The 20454-nt window shown below is 33.7% G+C and overlaps 1 protein-coding gene across 18 annotated transcripts in view; it reads left to right on the top strand.

The window, feature by feature from the left end:
* The window catches only part of CDH12 (cadherin 12), a 989627-nt gene that overhangs the window by 908884 nt on the left and 60289 nt on the right, over positions 1–20454 (top strand). For all 18 annotated transcript variants that reach the window (XM_085001686.1, XM_021077037.2, XM_085001675.1 and 15 more), the window contains one exon: positions 19827–20014. In XM_085001686.1, the coding sequence (XP_084857812.1) occupies positions 19827–20014 (188 nt within the window). The remainder of the gene's footprint in view (positions 1–19826; positions 20015–20454) is intronic.

Raw genomic sequence — 20454 nt, 5'->3', positions numbered from 1 at the left:
CCAACACCAGAATTGAGACATTAGGTAAGAGTCAATATGGGGCATTCAACCCACCACTCCACTAATTAAAGTTAAAAGTTATTCTCCCAATGTCTCTATGGATATTTTTATGTTTATAAAGTGATTTGCAAAACAGAGAGAGGCTATACTCAGGAAAGCTCTGTTCTACCATTTATTCACGGTGGCTTGAGAGGAAGTAAGTAAACTTTCACTGCTTCATGGTTTACATATTCAAATTAGGATAATGGATAGTGTGATATCTATCCTGGTTTGCCTAGGACAGTTCCAGTTTAGATGGGTGGTCTCAAATTACTTGCATCTAGTGATTCCTTTTACTCTCAAAAGTGGCTCTGTTTGGATAATAAATTATATAGCCACCTTAATAATTATATATAATGCTTCTGGAAGGACCCAGTAAAATAGTAAGTAGAATTATCTAACAGTAAAGGTGTTTATTTTTTCTCTTCTCTTCCCTCCCACTTTTACCTCCCTCCCTCTTTTTAATCATATCCCATTATCTTCTTGATATCTCTCTACCTAGAGTTATATGCCCTTCTTATATTATTCCTTTGTGATTTTCAGAATTCCCATGGATGTATGAAAAAACATGAATTGAAGAAAAATAGCTTGAGAAATAGCTTATGTCTCCATTAACAACTGGTTCTATCAATAGGAAAATAAAATTTTAGTAGAAATAATATATGTTTCATGCACATAGAAAAATCAATTTAAAAATTTGTAACTTCAAGAGTTCCTGTTGTGGCTCAGCATGTTAAGAACACTACATAGTGTCCATAAGGATGTGGGTTTAATTCCTGACCTCTCTCAATGGGTTAAGTATCTGGCGTTGCTGCAAGCTGTGGTATATGTTGCAGATGTGGCTCAGATGTGGCATTGCTATGGCTCTGTTGTAGGCCAGCAGTTGCAGGTCCAATTTAATCCTAGCCCAAGAACTTCCATATGCTGCAAGTGCAGCCATAAAAAGGAAAAAAAAAAGGTAACTTCAAGAAATATTGAAAAGTGATTTTATCAGCAAAATAATATTACCCCTACCCTTGGCCATTTACAATGGCTATGTTTATTTAAATTATAATAGTCTTATTTCATTTTACTTTAGCCTGGATAAAACACATTTATAGGATTAGACTAATCCATGAAGTCTCTATTTACTTGATACTTATCAAATTATTATCATTGAAACTTTCATTTATAGGCAAGAAAAAAAGAAATCCTTCCTCATGTTACATCTTAGTCTTCTTATTCTAACAATGTACTAGAGAGATTGTAGGCTGCTTTATAGTATAGCCTTAACTGATTCCCAGCTGATCTAAAACTGAAATCCACTGATTTTATCCTAAATAATGTATTTTACATTAAAATTATTTATGATATATGTGCATTATGTAGACACACAAAAAAACCACACAACGTAGAAGTGTGAGTCAAGTTTATTTACTATCTTCCTGATGACTATGGCTCAGGAGACAGCCTCCTGGATAGCTCTGAGAACCTGTCCTGAAGAGGTAGAGGGGGAGGTCAGTATACATGTGATTTTGCCTAGGAGGGTATGTGCAACCAAGCACACATCTCAGTAAAAGGTAGCTGATCCTCATGAGGTGCAAATATCCTGGTAAACAGCTTTAGTCCTTTTCTAAATGGTAAGATGCAAGAGTTTGGCTTCATAAAATTTTCTCCCAAAAATATGTCACTATCTGAAGGCCTCTTCTGCCAGGTTTCCCAGAGCACAAAGGGACTCATTTCCAATCTCTGCTCTGAATTCTTTTTAGAGTGTGTTGAAAGTCAATGACTACAGTGGCTGGTGGCTCAATCCTTGCATAGCTGCATGACTAGTGATATTCTTTAGTTCGCGGTTATAATAATAGGACTATATTAAATAATTCTACCAGAAGTAAAGGATATGTGCTCTGATTGCTAATATAATTTTCCTGATTTACTTAAAATGCTTAAGTTTATTTTAGTTATCATTTCAGTCCATGAAAATCACATTAATAATTAAAATTTATGAAAATTTTAATCAAATATATGCATTAATTGATACTTGTTCTTGATTTTTAAGAGATATGAATTGAGTAATACTATCTTCATTTTCTCGGCCAACAATGCACTCTATAAGACAAATATCTATATGTATAAGTATACTACAACCATAATAAAATTCAAAAGTAGGAATATGATCAGAAAAATAAATTGGCATAAATAGGATATAGTTATTAGATCTAACCGGGATTGTTAGAAAATATTTTTGGAGAGATAGCATTTGAGAAGAAATGTATAAGAATTTAACAGACTGAAAGAGAGAATGATTTTTGCTGCAGAATGCCACAATCCTCAAGCATATACATGTATTTATGTATGTATATATGTGCTTTTGAGTAGGGGGCAATATCAGAAATCAATGTTAGAAAAATAACTTTGCTCACATGATAAACAATGAATAAGGTAGAAAGTAATGTGGCACAAGCCCAGGGCAGTTGTTTCAAATAGATAACTAGAGGAAGAAGTGAGAGATATTCAGTAGCAGACTAGAAAGAACTTTGTGATCTATTGGATTCAGAGATAATTAAGATAAAGATCATGTGAAGAAATTATTTAAGTATAAGATGTTTGTTTTTCGAATCTGACTAGCATCAATGAGGATGCAGGTTCAATCCCTGGCCCCACTCAGTGGGTTAAGGATCCAGTGTTGCCATGAGCCATGGTGTAGGTCACAGACAGGGCTCGGATCTGACGTTGCTATGGCTGTGGTGTAGGCCAGCAGTTACAGCTCAGATTCAACCCCTAGCCTGGGAACTTCCATATGCCACAGGTGTGGCATTAAAAAGACAAAAAAAAAAAAAAGAAAAAAAGATTTTTTTCTATTGTTATGCTGAAATTTGAGTGGAAATTAGCAAAATATGGGTGAAAATATAGGGAGCCTGAAAGAGAAGTCAAGGTCAAAAAAATGTCTCTGAGAGAAACATGGAAGAGATCAATGAAGCCTGAAAGCATAGATGAAATTAATCAGATTAAAGAGGACATAACTCTTTAATTTTGAATTATAAAATAATCCAAGAGGGGAATGAACAAAACTACAAAAAGAAACTTGAAAATAACCAGCTCAGGAGTTCCTGTAGTGTCTCAGTGGTAAGCAGTAATGAACCCAACTTGGATCCATGAGGATGTAAGTTTGATCCCTGGCCTCACTTAGTGGGTTAAGGATCTGGCGTTGCCATAAAATGTGGTGCAGGTCATGGATGTGGCTCAGATCCTTCACTGATGTGGCTGTGGTGTAGACCTGTGGCTATAGCTCTGATTCAACCCCTAGCCTGGGAACTTCCATATGCTGAGGGTGTGGCCCTAAAAAACAAAACAAAACCCTCAAGCCTTTAATACATAGATTTCTTATGGAGATGATTGTTTGTAATCATAAATGTGAAGGCATCCTAAATTCCCATTTATTTCCCATGGTTTAAGTTATTCTATGTCATATTTGCCTTATAATTGGTCTTAGCATTTATAGAGGCAAAGAAATTGGATTTCTAAAGTATTTATGAGTTAAACACAATATAAACAATATTAGAAAACAGGGAAAATATTTTATACATAAGAAATCTACTTTATTAAAAAGTATTAGACAATAAATTATATCATTTAATTAATATTTCATGGATTATTAGTTTTATTGAAGTGTAAATGCAAAAATTGCTATATCAATTTTTTAATACTGTGTAAAGAAGACAAAAAAACGATCTCTTCCCTCAAGCAGCTCTGTGTATATTGGGAAGATTAAGTTAATGGACAGTTATACTACTTGAAGTAAAATAAATGATAGGCTTATTTACACAATGATAAACAGATGTGTAAGATGGGCACCTGAATCATTTCACAGTAGATCCATCAATATTGACTTCTGAAACCTCTAACAGCCAGTAGAACATCAAATGTGTACCAAAATAGTTTTGATTATTGCAGAAACATATTGTATTACTTAAAAATTTGTGACAAAATGGAATTGCAAACATAAGACAAAAATGTCAACAAAAATTGTTTGAAGCTGTCCTTGAAAGATTGAAGAATAGACTTTATGCAAAGAGGGATGAGAAGCCAACAAGTTAAGCATTTTAGGCATAAGCAGCCCAATAGGAAAGAGATACGGAATATTCAGTTAAAAAAATACAGGTAATTACAGAAAATATAAACCATTGTACATACATGTAATATATGATGAATAGTCAGAAACAAAATTTGTAAATCAATGAATTGGGTTCTATTGAAAAAAAAATAGTTTTGGTTAAAAGAAACTGAAATATTACGTGGGAAGAGACTTTTACCAGATCTGAGCCACGTCTGTGACCTCCACCACGGCTCATGGCAACGCCAGATCCTTAACCCACTGAGCGAGGCCAGGGATAGAACCTGAGTCCTCATGGATGCTAATCAGATTCATTTACAGCTGAACCATGACTGGAACTCTTGAATTATTTGCATTTTAAAAGACTTGTTTGTTAATTCAAAATTATCTCCATTTGACTGATGCAGTAAAAACCAAGTAAATTGAAATGGGAAAACCAAACAAGGGACTGTAGAGTATATCAGGTATTCCCTTTTATTGGTTCATCTCACTGCCTACTGGTGACCACATGTATATGCCCCAGTCTCCTCATCTGGAGTTTGGTAGGGTGGTATGCTGAAGCTGTCTCTCCACATCCTCATAGACAATTGTGCACATTTCTTCCTAGCTCTGTATTCAAAGTGATGTCCCAGTGGCTTGAAATAACCATGGTTAAACTACTTACATCACAAAGATTTACAAACACTAAAAGTCAGGGTCTACATCATTTCTCCCTACTCTGACCTGGTTGTTAAACATTTACTGGGACATCACTGACCAGGAATTATAATAACAGTATCTATAGCATTGTCTTGATATGCCATTAAATTAGTTAATAATGGAAAAGTACTTAGAAAAAGTGCCTGGAAAATAGAAAGTACTATAAAATTATTGCTATTATTATTATATTTTTAAGTGTCTATTCTACTTAATGAGTAATAGCTATTTTAAATATTTTCTTTCCTTTGTACTAATGCTTGCAGATTTTCTAAAAGTTCATAATTCCCTTCCAACAGTCTTCTTCATGTTAGAAGGAATGGAATTTTTACCTAAGAGTAATAGACATGACCCCTTCTATCCTTGCAGTGCAGAAAAAAGATTGCAGATAGCAAAAGTGCAGAGAGAGTACATGTGAAAGCTTGTTAACAGACAAATTCCATGTTAGAAACAAGAAATGTGAGTCACTTAATTTGTGATGGCATTGCCATTATTTACAAATAGCAGTTTATGGATAGGTTTAAGTGACTTTATGAAGTAAAAAATCGACAATGTTAATGAATTTGCTTTAGAAAAGAGCATTCTAGTTTGTGGAATTGGGGAGATGGGAGTACCATTTTCTGAGATGACTATTAGAAAAGGCTCTTCTGGAACCTTGGTAAGTCTATAAACTCAATTTTTAATATGTCGGGGTTGAGATACCTTGAAGATATTCAAGTGAAGTTCTGGAATCAGATAACAATTTGCCATGTATGAAATTTAAAAATATGTGTATGAGTGATAGCAGACAAAGTAAAGGAGATAAATGAAATTACTTGGGAAGAGGAAAGCCTGGATAAAGACAACCTAAGGCAATGGTTCTTGACCATAAACACAAAGTAGAATGGGGCAGGGGAGTTTAATCAACCATGCTCTTTAGGTCTAAACTCAGAACAATGACAGAATATCCTGAGCAACCTTTTAATTTTTTTTTAACTTTCCATACTCTGCCAGTAGTCAAATTGGAGAATGACTTATCTAGATTCTCTCAGAGAGCACCAGGAAAGGAAGTAGAGAAGAAGCAAGATGTGAGGTGGAGGAAAACCAGAAGAAAACAGTGTCACAGATATTAGGGAGAAATATGCTTCAGGGAAGAAGGGTTAATCAGGAGTGTTGAAGATGGCTGAGAAGTCATCCTTGGATTCAGTGATGTGGATCTCATGGAAGTCTCAGAAGAAACTGTATTTAATAAAGTAATGGGTTCAGAAACCAGGTTAAACCTGCTGGTAAAATGACTGTTAGATAGGAATGGATGGCAAGGAGTGTCTTGGAGAAGTTCTGTTGGAAAAGAAAAAAGTGGAATCAAATTTGAAAATAAGGGACAACTTGGTAAAGTGATCAAATATGTGCAGTTTGTGTCTTCTTGGGAATGGCTCAACTGGGAAGAACATACTGAATGCAGAGAGGATAGACTTTAATAAACAAATTGCTGAAATTCAATAGGAGAAAGAGAAGAAAGACACTGCAACTGAAAATGATCAGGAGATAAGGTCTACAGATATAACAAAAGATTAATACTGAAATTCCCATTGGAAGCTGAGCTAAAATGGATACCCTATAGCTAATAACAAAATGTCAGGATGCGTTTAAAACTCTTGAAGCCCTCAGACACAGGAAGATTATTTGCATCTTTAAAAAAAACAAAAAACAAAAAGCAAAAACTGTGTATAGAATATGGAGTGGAGGGTACTGTTGTGTGGAAGATTTCTTTGAAGAAAGCCATGATGAGTTCCTGTCCAATCATAGTAAGGAATGGGGCCTCCTTTCCTTCTCTTCTTCAGTCTGGTGTGGGGAAACTTCCCTTCAACAAGGACCAATGATAAAGTCCAAAATATTATATTTTTTCAGAAAACAGGGTAAATTTGTGGACTGGTGCCTGGCTCAATCGTAAGAGAAAGTAAAGAAAAATTCCTGAAAAAGTAAAGACTTTATTTGGAAAAGTAAATACATGAGAACAAAAAGAGGAATTAAAAATATGTAAGCAAAAGGGAACACTAACAGAGAGTCATTTTAAGTCCTGACAAAGAGACTTTCCTAAAGTGAGAATCTGTGTGTCGAGTGGGTCCTTTGGGGGAATCCAGAGGCTTAGAGTATTGTTACATCAAAGCAGAAGTGATGCCCTTGCCATGGGATCTACAGTAAGAGAAGCTTCCAAGAGCCTCCTGAAAATACAACTTGAGAGAGTCAGTCCCAGAGAGGCAATAGTCCCAATACTCTAGCTTTTCTGCCTCCAAAGCTGAGCTGAAGACACTCTGGCAAGTGAATAATGAGGCAGAGAGAAAACTTATCAAGCCATCCATCCTCAGACTGAAGCCCCATCTGTGCTTGCCCTGTCTGCCCTGGAGGTAGAGTGATAGACAGGAGAAGTCTCAATTTTGAATAAGGATCAAAACACTAATTAGTATGACATACTGGAATTTTCTGATTTCCAAATCTAAATTTTGGTAATTAAGGTCAACATAGGACTGTCTATTATGTAAAGATGAGCAGAAAAGGCAAAGCTTACTCTCAATGAAGAACGTCTAAAGGAAGAATGGAAGGCAAAAAAAAAAAAGACAGATTTTTACTACATCTTGCATGTTGTGCTTTTTTTAGGCTGACACAGTGACACCATGTGGCATTAGCTCAAGGTTTAGAAAGGTGAGCTATTTCATACGCGATACATTTTTTTTTCTGTGAAATATGAGACGATCGCAAATGGAGAAAGGAAAGAGTAAAAATAGTAAAGAAGAGTGTTGTGGAGAGTAGATAGTTTAAAGAGAAGCCACAGAGAATGGTCTCAAGTTACTTTTGCAAGTCTGTATATTTTGCAACCAAACTTGAAGGCATATGTAAGGACAGAGATCAAAATGTATAGTGATATCTGGGTGCTTCTCTTTGGTTTTCTCAGCCAACCACACCTCCTTTTAAAGAAGGAGGATATTTACAGTTGTCAATGGTTGAGTTTTACAAGGTTGCAGCAACAAAAGTGCATACCTAGGTTTAACAGCATGTTGAAATGTTAAACCATTTGTTTCAGAGGAAAGGAGCCAGGGGAATGAGTATGGATTGCTCTATGTAGAAAGATTAATATATTAAAGTATTTTAACCTATTAAAATACTAAGGATATTAATACTAAGGTATTTTAAACTTGATAATACTTGATATTTATGTCATGTATTAATACATGTTTACATACATCATTATCTGATATTAAAGTAAGGTTAATTATAGTGGGAGTAGATAAACAAACAAAAAAGCGTTAGATTATGATCATACTCACTTTGTTATATGGTTACTTTTGTTTGGAATGTTCTCTTCTAGCTGACCTCACAGTCTTATTTCCCCTAATTGACTCAACTTCAATGTCCTAAAACAGTGAATAGAAAATTGTGTAACTTTCCTTTAGAACATTTATGTTACTTTGCATTTTTTACTTTGTTTGTGTGACTAATTGTATGTCTCTCTAATTTATGTTCCAGGATCCAGTTCCAGTATGGGAGGGATGAGGAGGCAGGCATTTCCCCATATCATTCATCAATTCTCTGGATACCTAGCTGGGTGTCCTACAACTCAACTCAATTCTGGCACTATGGACCTGGAGACAGGATCAGGTTCTATAGGTTGAGAGCTCAGTCCTACACACCTGTCCCCCTGCCAGAGTTCAGATGCCAGTGCCAAGTCCAGGTTGTTACTTGTAGTTCTAACTGACTAGCTATAAATCAGAGGTTATCAAAACTCCCTCCTTTGGTGTGATTAAGTTAGCATAGCTGTCAGAGAAACAATATACTTTCTAGATCATCCTTTAATATAAAAGTATGTAACTAGGAACAGCCAGATGGAAGAGATGCCTAAGATAAGGTACGGAGAAAGGGTGTGGAAATGCTGTGCCCTCTCCAAGGTGCCACAGTAAGGACCTCCACTTGTTTTCCAATTGGGAATCTCTTGACCCTTATCCTCCGGATTTTTAAGGAAGTCTTCATCAATATGCACGATTGATTAAATCATTGGCCGGTGGCAATTGATTTAACCTTCAGTACCTTTTGCCTTCCCAACAGAGGTTGGGGGGGAAAGGTCCAACCCTCTAATCACATGATTGGTTTTCTTGGGAACTAGCTCTACATAACAAATCAAGCCTTTATTGCTCTCATCAGTTAGGAAATTCCAGAGGTTTTAAGAGCTCTGTGCCAGAAATAGGGATGGAGGAAGACCAAATGTACATTTTTTGTTATAAATCACAATATAACACTCCCCAACTAGACTATAAATATCATCAGGATAAACAGACTTTAGGTTTGTTTGTTTTCATCATTCCATGAAGGAGGCTACTAAAAATTGGAATTGAATTACATATAAATAATCTGTTATTGGAAAACTTGCCAATTAATCTACTATCCAAAGGGAATTCAAAAAGGACAACTCAATATCTGTCCCTAAATTTCTGTCTCTTGTTTGGCTCCTTAGAACAAAAATGTTTTGAGGAATGAATTTCTCATTGCTCCAAGAAAAAAAAAAATACTGGTATTGTTAAATAGAATTCATAAAACTTAATCCATTTATATCCTGGATATTGGTGTGCCTGGTAATTTTTATTCATTCATATATGGTTAATTAAAATCTAGACTCTGCAATTATAACCTTTTTAAAGGTGAAGTAATTTAGCCAATACAATAAGCTCTTGATGCCAAATACTTGACATGTTCAAAAAATTGTTCACCCTAAGAAAGTGAGTCTCTCACTTAGTGAGGGGTTCTCTCTCATTTCTAAGATATTCCATTCATTGTGTTTATTATGCTTGACTAAAATCAATTTTGAATTCAACTTTGTTATCAGAATTGTGCTTCCTTTTGGACTATATGCTTATTACTATAATTTGGAATTATTGAAAATACCCATAACATCAGGATTTTCAGAAAATAGTATAAAATATTTTTCAGCTTCCCAAGTATTTTTATTCATGAATCCTCCAGTTTTCAAAATGTGGGGGAAATGTTTCAGTTAATTTTTTTTTTTTTTGTCTTTTTGCCTTTTCTAGGGCCACTCCCACAGCATATGGAAGTTCCCAGGCTAGGGGTCTAATCAGAGCCGTAGCTGCTGGCCTACGCCAGAGCCACAGCAACACGGGATCTGAGCCTCATGTGCAACCTACACATCACAGCTCATGGCCACACCGGATCCTTAACCCACTGAATGAGGCCAGGGATTGAACCCAAAACCTCATGGTTCCTAGTCGCATTCTCATTCGTTAGCATTCGTTAACCACTGAGCCACGATGGGAACTCCCTGTTTCAGTTAATTTAAAATGACTTTCAGAACTCTTTTAACACTCTCTTTCTTTCATCTCCACAACTTTATAGGCAATTTTCTGTTGCGTATTGCCGTTTCTATGGAAAATATTAAGATATAGATATAGAGGTGACTTACAAAAATATTATTTGAAAATTAAGAAGTAATAATAAATAATACTAATTATAAGTTAATTAGTAATAAATGTTTTTATGCTGTATTGTATAAATGAAAGTTCAAATCAAATTTGTGAGGTAGGTATAATAATATAATAGTATATTTTACACATTAGGAAAAATAGTTAAATATTTTCCCAAGGGGTTACAGAGGTAATAAAGAGTATATAACAGATACAAAGTCTACATAAAGGTCCTTTTTACCCCTACAAATACGTTGTTTACTTTCATTTCCTTTTTATTTTCTAGATAAGGCAAAATCATTTTGTGTGCTCTCATACTTGCTTAGGTAATTGAAACAATACAGTACTTATAAAGCAACATTTTATTTCTCTGTAATTAGATGATAAATCACACACACATACACACACACATAGGTTCACTATTTGAACAATTTAATGTTGGACTTCAATCACTGAATCAACAGTTTTATAGTAAAATGCATTTATTTTCTAAATGTTATTTTTGTTCATTATTTTTTTTTAATTTTTTGATTTAGTAGTGTACCATTCAGAGCTTTTTAGTATACATACAAAGTTGTGAAACTATCATCACTATCTCATTCTAAAATATCTTCATCATCCCCAAAAGAAACCATGTGTGCTGAGACCAGCTCAGCAGGATGGGGCTGAAGAACGGGTGCTATGGAACTTAAGGAAAAAAAGTTAACATAAAACAAGACACAGAGACATTTATCTTAAGTAAAGGTGGGAACCGGGGGTCTCAAGGTCTCGGGGACCAAGAGCCCTGCCTCAAGAAACCACACCGCTTTTATTGTGCTCTTGAGGATTATGTCAAGCGAAAAGGGGTTGTAGGTGCAGGATATAGGGGGTTTTTTTTTTTTTAATTTATTTTAAAAGTGACTTAGCTGGTAAACGGTTAAACTTTTTACTCTAAACTATAGGCATTTAAGAATCATTAGCATTTGAGTTAGCTAGCTATGCATAGCAGTTCAGAGAATCCTCACTGTGCTTCCACAAAGGGCATGCCTATTTGTGGCAACCCTGGGTGCCTAGATTTGCACCTTGGCTCTCTTTTCTAATGCATATTCTGCTAATGACCGCCCATAAACCACTTGGCCATGAGGTTCCTCTTTGTCTTATTCTTTAGAGGACATATCATGCTTGTGCAAATGGCGTGCCAATCTGCACAGGTCCAGCGTGCCTAGACCAATGTATTATGTCCTCATTCAGCTGACCCCGCGAATAACCCATGCCCTTAGGTCTTTGTTCTTAAGCTTAAGTCATTTGCCATCACCGTGACTGTTTCTCAAGCAGGAGGACAGGACAAAGGAAGGACAAGATGGAGTTTTCAGCAAAGGGGCTAAGAAAGTATTATAAAAACATGTCTCGCAACACGTGTGCCCATTAGCAGTTATTCCCCAGTCCCTCTCCTGTGCCTCCTCCATTTCCTTTCTCATGTATCTACTTTCTGTCTCTATGGATTTGCCTATCTATACACTCCATATGAGGGATTCATATGATATGTAATCTTGTATATCTAACTAGTTTTAGTGAACATAATACTTGTAAAAGTTAATCCATTTTGTATCATGTAGCAATAATTAATTTATTTTTTAAAATTCACATACAGTTGGCATATAATGTTATGTTGGTTTCAGGAGTACAATATAGTGATTTAACATTTAAATCATCACTAAAATATCACTACAGTAAATCTAGAGTCCATCTATCCCCATAAAAACTATTACATTACCATTGATGATATGCCCTATCCTACCTTACACTGCGATTACTTATTTTATAATTGGAAGTGTATACCTTTTAATTCTTTTCACCTATTTTGCCTATCCCCATCACCTTCCTTCCCTCCAGAAACCACCCATCATTTGTAGTCTGTATTTAGGAATCTGTTTTTGTTTTTTGTGTGTTTTCTTTTTAAAATACCAAATAAATATGAGATCATGTGATATTTGCCTTTTTTTCTGTTTGGCTAATTTTATTTTATAAAATATCCTTTAGTTTCATCCATGTTGTAGCAAATGGCAAGATTTTGTTATTTGCATGGCTGAATAATATCCCATTGGATATATGTACCCCATCTTCTTCATTCATTAGTTCAACCTATTCACTTAGGTTGCTTTCCTATCTTGGCTATTGTAACTAATGCTGCAGTTAACATCTGGGTGAATGTGTCTTTTTGAATTAGTGTTTTTGTTTTCTTTGGGTAAATATCCAGAAATGAAATTGCTGAATTTAATGATAGTTTTATTTTTAATTTGTGGAGGAATTTCCATACAGTTTTTCATAGTGGTTGCACCAATTTACAACCATACCAACAAGGCACAAATATTCCTTTTTTTCACATCTTCATCAATATTTTATTATTTTTAGTTTTGTAATGCGAACCATGCAAACATATATGGGACAATATCTCGTGGTTTGATATTAATTTCCCTAATTATTAATAATGTTGAACAACTTTTCATGTGCCTGTCTGTCATCTGTATGTCTCTGGAAAAAAAAATGTAGGTCTTCTGACTATGTTTCAATTTGATATTGAATTGTATGAGTTCTTCATGTATTTTGGACATGTAATTTGCAAGTATCTTCCGTGCATAAGTGGGTTTTTAAAAAAATATAGTCCATTTGCTTATTTTTGGTTTTGTTTCCCTTGCTGGAGGAGATCCAAAGAAATATTGCTAAGATAGATTTCAAAGAGCATACCACCTATGTGGGTTCCTTTTATTTATTTTTCTTATTGGGTAAGACTCCTGATACTATGTTGAATACAAGTGAAAAGAGTAGACATCCTGTCTTGTATCTGAAATTAGAGGAAATGCTTTCAACTTTTCACCACTTAGTATGATGTTGGCCATGGAGTTGTCATATATAGTCTTTATTATGTTGAGATTTAGTTCCTCTACACTCATTTTGTTGAAACTTTTTAATCACAAATGAATTTTGTCAAAAGCTTTTTCTGTATCTATTGAGATTATGATATGGTTTTTATCCTTCATTGTGATAACATGGTATATCACATTGAATAATTTGTGGATATACAACCATCCTTGCATCCCTGGTATAAATCCCATTTGGTCATGGTGTTTGATCTTTTTAATGTATTGTTGAAATTGGTTTGATATATTTTTGAGGACTTTTGCATCTATGTTAATTTAGATATTTCTGGTATCTTGTATCTTTGTCTGGTTTTGGAATCAGGGTGATGCTGACATCATAGAATGAGTTTGGAAGAGTCCTTTTTTTGGATTAGAAACAAATAGGTGTTAAAGCTTCTTTAAATGTTTGGTGAAATCTATTTGTAAAGCTGTCTGGTCCTGAACTTTTAGTCATTGGGAGTTTTTTGTATGCTGATGAAAATCATTACCAGTAATTGACTTGTTTAAAATGTCTATTTATTAATGATTCAGTCTTGGAAGAATGTATGCTTCTAGGAATGTATTCATTTCTTCTAGGTTGTCCATTTTTTTTTTTTTTTTTTGGTTTATAACTATTTGCCATAATCTCATATGATCCTTTGTACTTCTGTGGTGTCAGTTAATTTCTCCCCTTTTATTTTTGATTTTGTTTATTTGGGACCTTTTTTTTTTTCCTTGTGTCTGGCTAGAGGTTTACCAATTTTGTCTATCTTTTCAAGGAACCAACTCTTAGTTTCATTGATATTTTCTATTGTTTCTTTAGTCTCTATTTTATTTATTTTTCTTATATGATCTGTTCTTTTCCTTCCTCCTACTAACTTTGTTTTTCTTGTTTTTCTAGTTCTTTTAGGTATACAACCAGATTGCTTATTTGAGATTTTCTTGTTTCCTGAGTTAGACTTATAACACTATAATCTTCCCACTTAGAACTGCTTTCACTATGTCACGTAGATTTTGGAATATTATGTTCGCAATTTCAACCTCTGGGTTGTGATTTCCCTCCTCTTTTTCAGTTGCCAACCTATAGGTGTGGGTCTCAACTGTACCCCATCTCCTCCTCTCATACTCCATTTCCTTCCCCCCACTTGTCTTCTTGTTGTTCCTTCTTTATATCTTTAGATGCAGAAAATCTTTTTTGTTACACTTTAGGTTTTGCTCATAGAGAGTTGCCTGGCAAGTAGTTGTAATTTTAGTATGCCTACGAGAGAAGATGAGTTCAAGGTCTTCCATGCTCTGCTATCTTGATTCCCTTCTCTATTTTCTAACGTTGAAATGAAAATGCAATATTTCAAGTAATCATCTACGTAGGTGTTCTCAAATATATGTTTTTAAGTTCTTAAAAACATTTAACATCCTTATCAATTTGAAATAATTTCTTCTTAAGCCTTCTATTATTTCTAGTATTCTAGTATTTTTAATACTAATCACCTCTATATTAGTTATGTATAGGTAAGCTTTATGTGCAGTTGAAAATTGCCTTCATATATTGTTTTTGAGTAACTTTACATTAGTTATTATTCTGAGCAGAAAAAAAATTGCTATTCTTGTTACTCAGTGTTTTTCATTCACTCACTGAACATATTCATTCAGGTCCTGTAATCTTTATTTCTTCATAAATTGTAGCATATTAATTTATATTTGTTTAGTAAATATATCTCTTTTGGTGTTTTTATCAATACTTGGAAATAGACTCAAAGAAAAAGGAAGGGAATATATATTCTTTGTCCTTAGGCATTAATGAATATGCACACATGCAAACACACAGTGTAAGCTCTAATAAAGTATAAGCTCTAATAAAGTATAATCCAAGTACAATTTTTGAATGACATTTATTATTGAGAGGATGCCCGCTTAACCTATAATTAAGTAACAGATAATTTTACCTTTGAAATTAACAGGGGAAACATTGTTTGTAAGAAGTTACAGAATTTGATCACTGTAATTCTACCTTAGCTTACTACATGCAGTTTTCTCCTTTTTCCATGGGAACACAGTTATTTTTGTTAAGTATAGCCTGCTTAAATATCTACATACATATTTATCAAATATGTACATACATATTTTAATAACTCTGTGAATAATTTCTTGTCACCTGTTTTATATCTTAATCTATGTAGTACAGGTAGTGCCATTAAGATGTTTCTTATGCATCAAAAGTAGGACGCCTAGAAAATGATGGCTGTGTAATTACATAGTACATCATAAGTGATCCAGCTTTGGCACAGCTGAAGATTACTTCAGTTTTGAATTAATCTGAATGACCCCAGCTTTATTGCTATTGGGTTTCTAGAAATGATGAAATGTCAAGTCACTGGAAATAAAACGACAGAACCTAAACAATCTGATAAGACTAATGCATAGTTTCTCTGACTTGTTCCATATTCTGTAGACTTTATTAACAACTATAATATTCTGTTGAGGAAATGCTTGTCTTAGTGAAAGTGTCTTTCATCTTCTACCTTACTAAAATATATATCTGTTATGTAAAGAACAGAAAATTCAGAGCTCTGTATATATTTGTTTCATGCAACTAAAACCTCAGTGTGCAAAAAAGACGTAAGTGGTGAATCACTCTTTTACTTCTATTATGTCTTAATTGTGGTAGGGCCTGTTAGTGGAGTACTATTAAGTCAATCTTTTTTGCACAAGGCTAATATAACAACTTATCACAAGTTTTCCAATGCCATTAGAAAATTTTGAATTTCAGAGGTGCACTGTATCCTGACAACTTGTTTTATAAGCTGCTATTTAACTTATATTGATAGAGTACTACAAAGTATAGCTGTCTTCACATTTACTGTTATTAGCTTCATAAAATGTTCTTTTATAAAATACAAAACTCTTATCTCAGCATATTATCTTGAAAAGGGGGATTCTTTCATCTATACTCTATTATCTGATGTCCTTTAGATAACCTTTAAGAGCTTAAAATTTTTGTCTGGCATTGAAAGTTCTCAATTCTGCCTAAATGCTTCAATATCACTGACCCTAATCCCTAAGGGATGATGCCACATTAGATAATTTCCCTTGATTTTTGATTCTGTTACTTTAATTTTTAAATGTTCTAATGGAAATCTGACTCATAAACTAATATGTAACCTAAAGTTCCTCCTCTGGAATAAGTAGGATAGAGTAAGCAGAACTATTCCAAGCTTTTAAGTTAGATGCCCATCTTTTTGTAATGATTCCATTCAATCCTCCCTATCGTCCTGATGATGCATCACCATCACCATCACCTCCATGCACTGAATCACCACCATGCACCTGCCGTGTTTGAAATTTGAAAGTACTACCCTTGAGAGCTCCTTATCTCTCTCACATCTCTGCCAACTATGTCTTTGATTATTTTAAATCATGTTTCCTATCTAAATATCCTGACAGAGAAGTATTTATAGTACATTATTTAAAATAGACCTCTGTTGCTCTATTTCATTTGGAAAATTTTAAGACCTTTCCTGATACTTACTAATGTACCATGAAATTAGACCATGATCAATCACAATATAGATTCAAGACTCTTGGTATTTCTTCATTTCAAAATCACAATCACACAATGAGATGCAAAGGATATGAACCCATTTCTGAGAAATCATGCTTATATTTAAAGAATGAAAACTAAGGAAGAAAAATGGAAAAAAAAAAAAAGCCTCATGTGTTCTAGGTCTTGTCCTTTTTCTTTGGAATTTGTCACTGAGACATTTAGTACAACTTTATAAAACTGTGTCATTTGCTTCCATGTCACATGAGGCAAGAAATAAGGCATCCTTCTGTTGTCTGATATCCTAGGAGTGTTTCAAAGTATGAGGATTTAATATGGCTATCACACTTATGCTCCATAGAAAGTAGGTTGAATAAGTCACAGTATATTCTGCTTATGTAATCATGCCTCTTTAAACTCAGACAAATTCCTCTTGGATAGCTGTCTTTACCCTTCTTGTAGGTAATAGGTATAGCCTGTAACCTAAGATTTTATTCTTTTTCTTTGTTCATGCCTCAAATTCAAACCCTGCTTTAAGCCCACAAACATTGAGTTACTCTACGTGGTAGCCATGTGTTAAGTGTTTAGGGAATAAAACCTAATAAATCATAATTATGACCTATAAAATGTTGCTACTTTGATAGATAAATATGAATATTTACCAAAATTTATTTTATAATGTTTGCATAACACTGTGTTTTTACCACTTGAAGTATTTCTATTTGGTCTATGTCTGCTTTTTTGTTAGTTAACATTTACATTTTCTCTTTAGCAGATATACTATTAATTAATTATTAAATTAACTAATTAAATAATTTTACACCACTGTAAGATGTACTATCTATTCCATAGAAATGAACAATTTTAGGTGAATAGCTCTTTTGAGACTAAATATATATCCCATTGAGGTAATGTGCAATGGACAAATATAAATAAGGATGATTTTAACATTATAAGAATAAATGGTAATTACATTTTTTTAGCAGGTAGAAAGGCAGACAGTAAGATTGAAGTGCTACAAGGCTAATGAAATTACAACATTTTGAAACTGGTTGTGAAAGAACTTCAAGTTCTCAAAAAACAATTGGGATTGTTTGTCAGAATCTCCATAAAATGTGATTGTTATTTCTATCTCTTGAAGGATATACTTGTAATTTTATAATGCAGTTTGTTAACTGAACTTTACCATCTAAAAATCATATTAAGGAGTTCCCATCGTGGCTCTGTGGTAACAAACATGACTAGGATCCATGAGAATTTGACTTTGATCCCTGGCCTCCCTCAGTGGGTTAGGGATCCAGCATTACCTTGAGCAGTTGTGTAGGTCGCAGACGTGGCTCAGATCCTGCATTGCTGTGGCTGTGGTGCAGACCAGCAGCTGCGCTCCGATTCGACCCCTAGCCTGGGAACTTCCATATGCCACAAGTGAGGCCCTAAAAAATAAATAAATAAATAAATAAATAAATAAATAAATAAATAAATATATATATATATATATATACACCTTCTTATTTTAATTGCATAAACATTAACTAGAAGTTCAAATCAAATTAATTCTCCTGGTTGCTTTACCCACGGGAAAGTACAGTCCAAAATCTACTAATAGAAATTTAAATTGGGGTCAATATTAATTTAAACTGTATTTTTGCATTGTTTTGCTCTTACAATTTTATTTCTTCCTATTTTCTTTCTTTTCTTATCTTGATATAAACAGACTGCTGTTTACTCATATTTAGATTTATGAAATAGCACTAAAATAGCCCATATCTCATGGGAAAGCTCTTTGAGTGCTGGCATTGTTCTTGAATTTGACCTTGGTGGCTGTTACACTGTTTGTCTCTTCACAGTAATTCATTTAACTCTATTGTTTTGTGTACTTTTCTATTTGTGTGGTATCTTGCAAATAAAGATTTTAAAATAAGAATTAATAAAATAAAAAAGCTTATTTATTTTTCTTCACATTATACCTTACAAGATTTTATAAACGCTTGTAGACAGTGTATATATTTTTATTTCTGTGGGATACCATTATTTTTTCTTGATTCTGGTATATTTTATATAGAGATTTATATAGGTGTTTCTGACTCGATATCAAATTTATAGTAATATTGGTGCTCCATCTGGTGGTAAAAAGTAAACATTTTACTTTTGGGGAAATAGAACTTTATATCCTGATTTTTAAAATGTGAAAAATACCTAAATTGGAACCTAGTAAAAATTTACTAAATGTAAGTTGAATCTTAGTCTCTAACATACTGTACTTAAATCTACCATATAATAAATATATGTACACATGTTTAATACACAGAAATATAAATATATAAAATGACTTTACAGGTCATTGTAGCTTAATGATTTATTTTTATTAAATAGTTCATATACATATATTTATTTTTTAATGTTTTATTTTTTGCTTTTTAGGGCTGCACCTACAACACATGTAGGTTCCTGGCTAGGGGTTGAATCAGAGCTACAGCTACCAGCCTATACCACAGCCACAGCAATGCAGGACACTTAACCCACTGAGCGAGGCCAGAGATCGAACCTACAACCTCATGGTTGCTGGTCGGATTCATTTCTGCTGCACCACAAAGGAATTCCAGTTCATATATTTTTATATTTATATATACATTTTATATTTATGTATGTTTATATACATATGTTTTATGTTTATATATGTTGGAACACATAACCTTATTTTTCTATAAATATCTAAATATCTCTCTTCTGTCTATCATCTATCTATCTTTTTTATCTATGTCTTTTATCTTAGATTCTTTTGCAATGGTACCAATTTATTTCATGGATATTCTCACCCTCACGTTTGAAACTAGGTAGACTTAGATGTGTTAGTGTGTAAAATATTTCTTCACCATAATTTTAATAGTTTCTGCTATTTATAATGACCGCTTAAAATTCTACAACAAGATCTATTGCAGTGAAAAGTGAAATTATTACTTCTAATTGCACTCCTTAACTTGGATTGATTCCTTAAATTTGGACAGCAAACTGCCTTTCAATTTTGCACTATTATCTTATATAGTTGATTTATTTTCTGTAGACTATATTTTTCAAACCTGGTAATCTTACTGGTACACTGTGCTAATTCCACTGTCAACAAAAATTACATGTCTCATCAGGCATCTTCCATCTGAAAGTTCCTGAGTCTTCTCCTATTGGCTCAGCTATTGGAAGAATAAGAGCTGTGGACCCTGATTTTGGACAAAATGCAGAAATTGAATACAATATTGTTCCAGGAGATGGGGGAAATTTGTTTGACATCGTCACAGATGAGGATACACAAGAAGGAGTCATCAAATTAAAAAAGGTACAGAGATATATTTTTGGATAGTGATTATCCAATAAAAATGAAAGAACAGAAAGTTTAAAATTTGAAAATGACAGAAATTTTAATTTTCCTTCAATTAGCAATATTTTCAATTTAAAAAAGACCAGGTGACTATGAAGTCTTCACTCCCAGAGACATTTTTATTCAGTGATTTAACAGGAACGTATTTTATGTTGAAACAATGAGAATGTTAATTTGCTTAAGTCATTTAAAAAGTCTTACCAGAGTTTACTTCTAATTTAATGTTTTCCTTATAAACTTAGAAAGATTCATTAAAAAATAAGATCTGGAAGTAAACTCTAAGCACACTAGGCTTTGTCTGGCCCCTTGTATTACTTTTTTGAGAATATAAATATCAAATTCATACATTGTTTATGGGCCTGGACCTCACAGTGGGAGAATTCTGATATGGGCAAGCT

The sequence above is a fragment of the Sus scrofa genome, chromosome 16 (genome assembly GCF_054392235.1).
Source record: "Sus scrofa isolate SSC_HxYL_T2T_F1_AM1 chromosome 16, Sscrofa_HxYL_maternal_Yorkshire_Landrace_v2.0, whole genome shotgun sequence".
Taxonomy (NCBI): domain Eukaryota; kingdom Metazoa; phylum Chordata; class Mammalia; order Artiodactyla; family Suidae; genus Sus; species Sus scrofa.
Note: the sequence above shows the minus strand (reverse complement) of the source record. Positions and strands in the feature narration are given on the sequence as shown.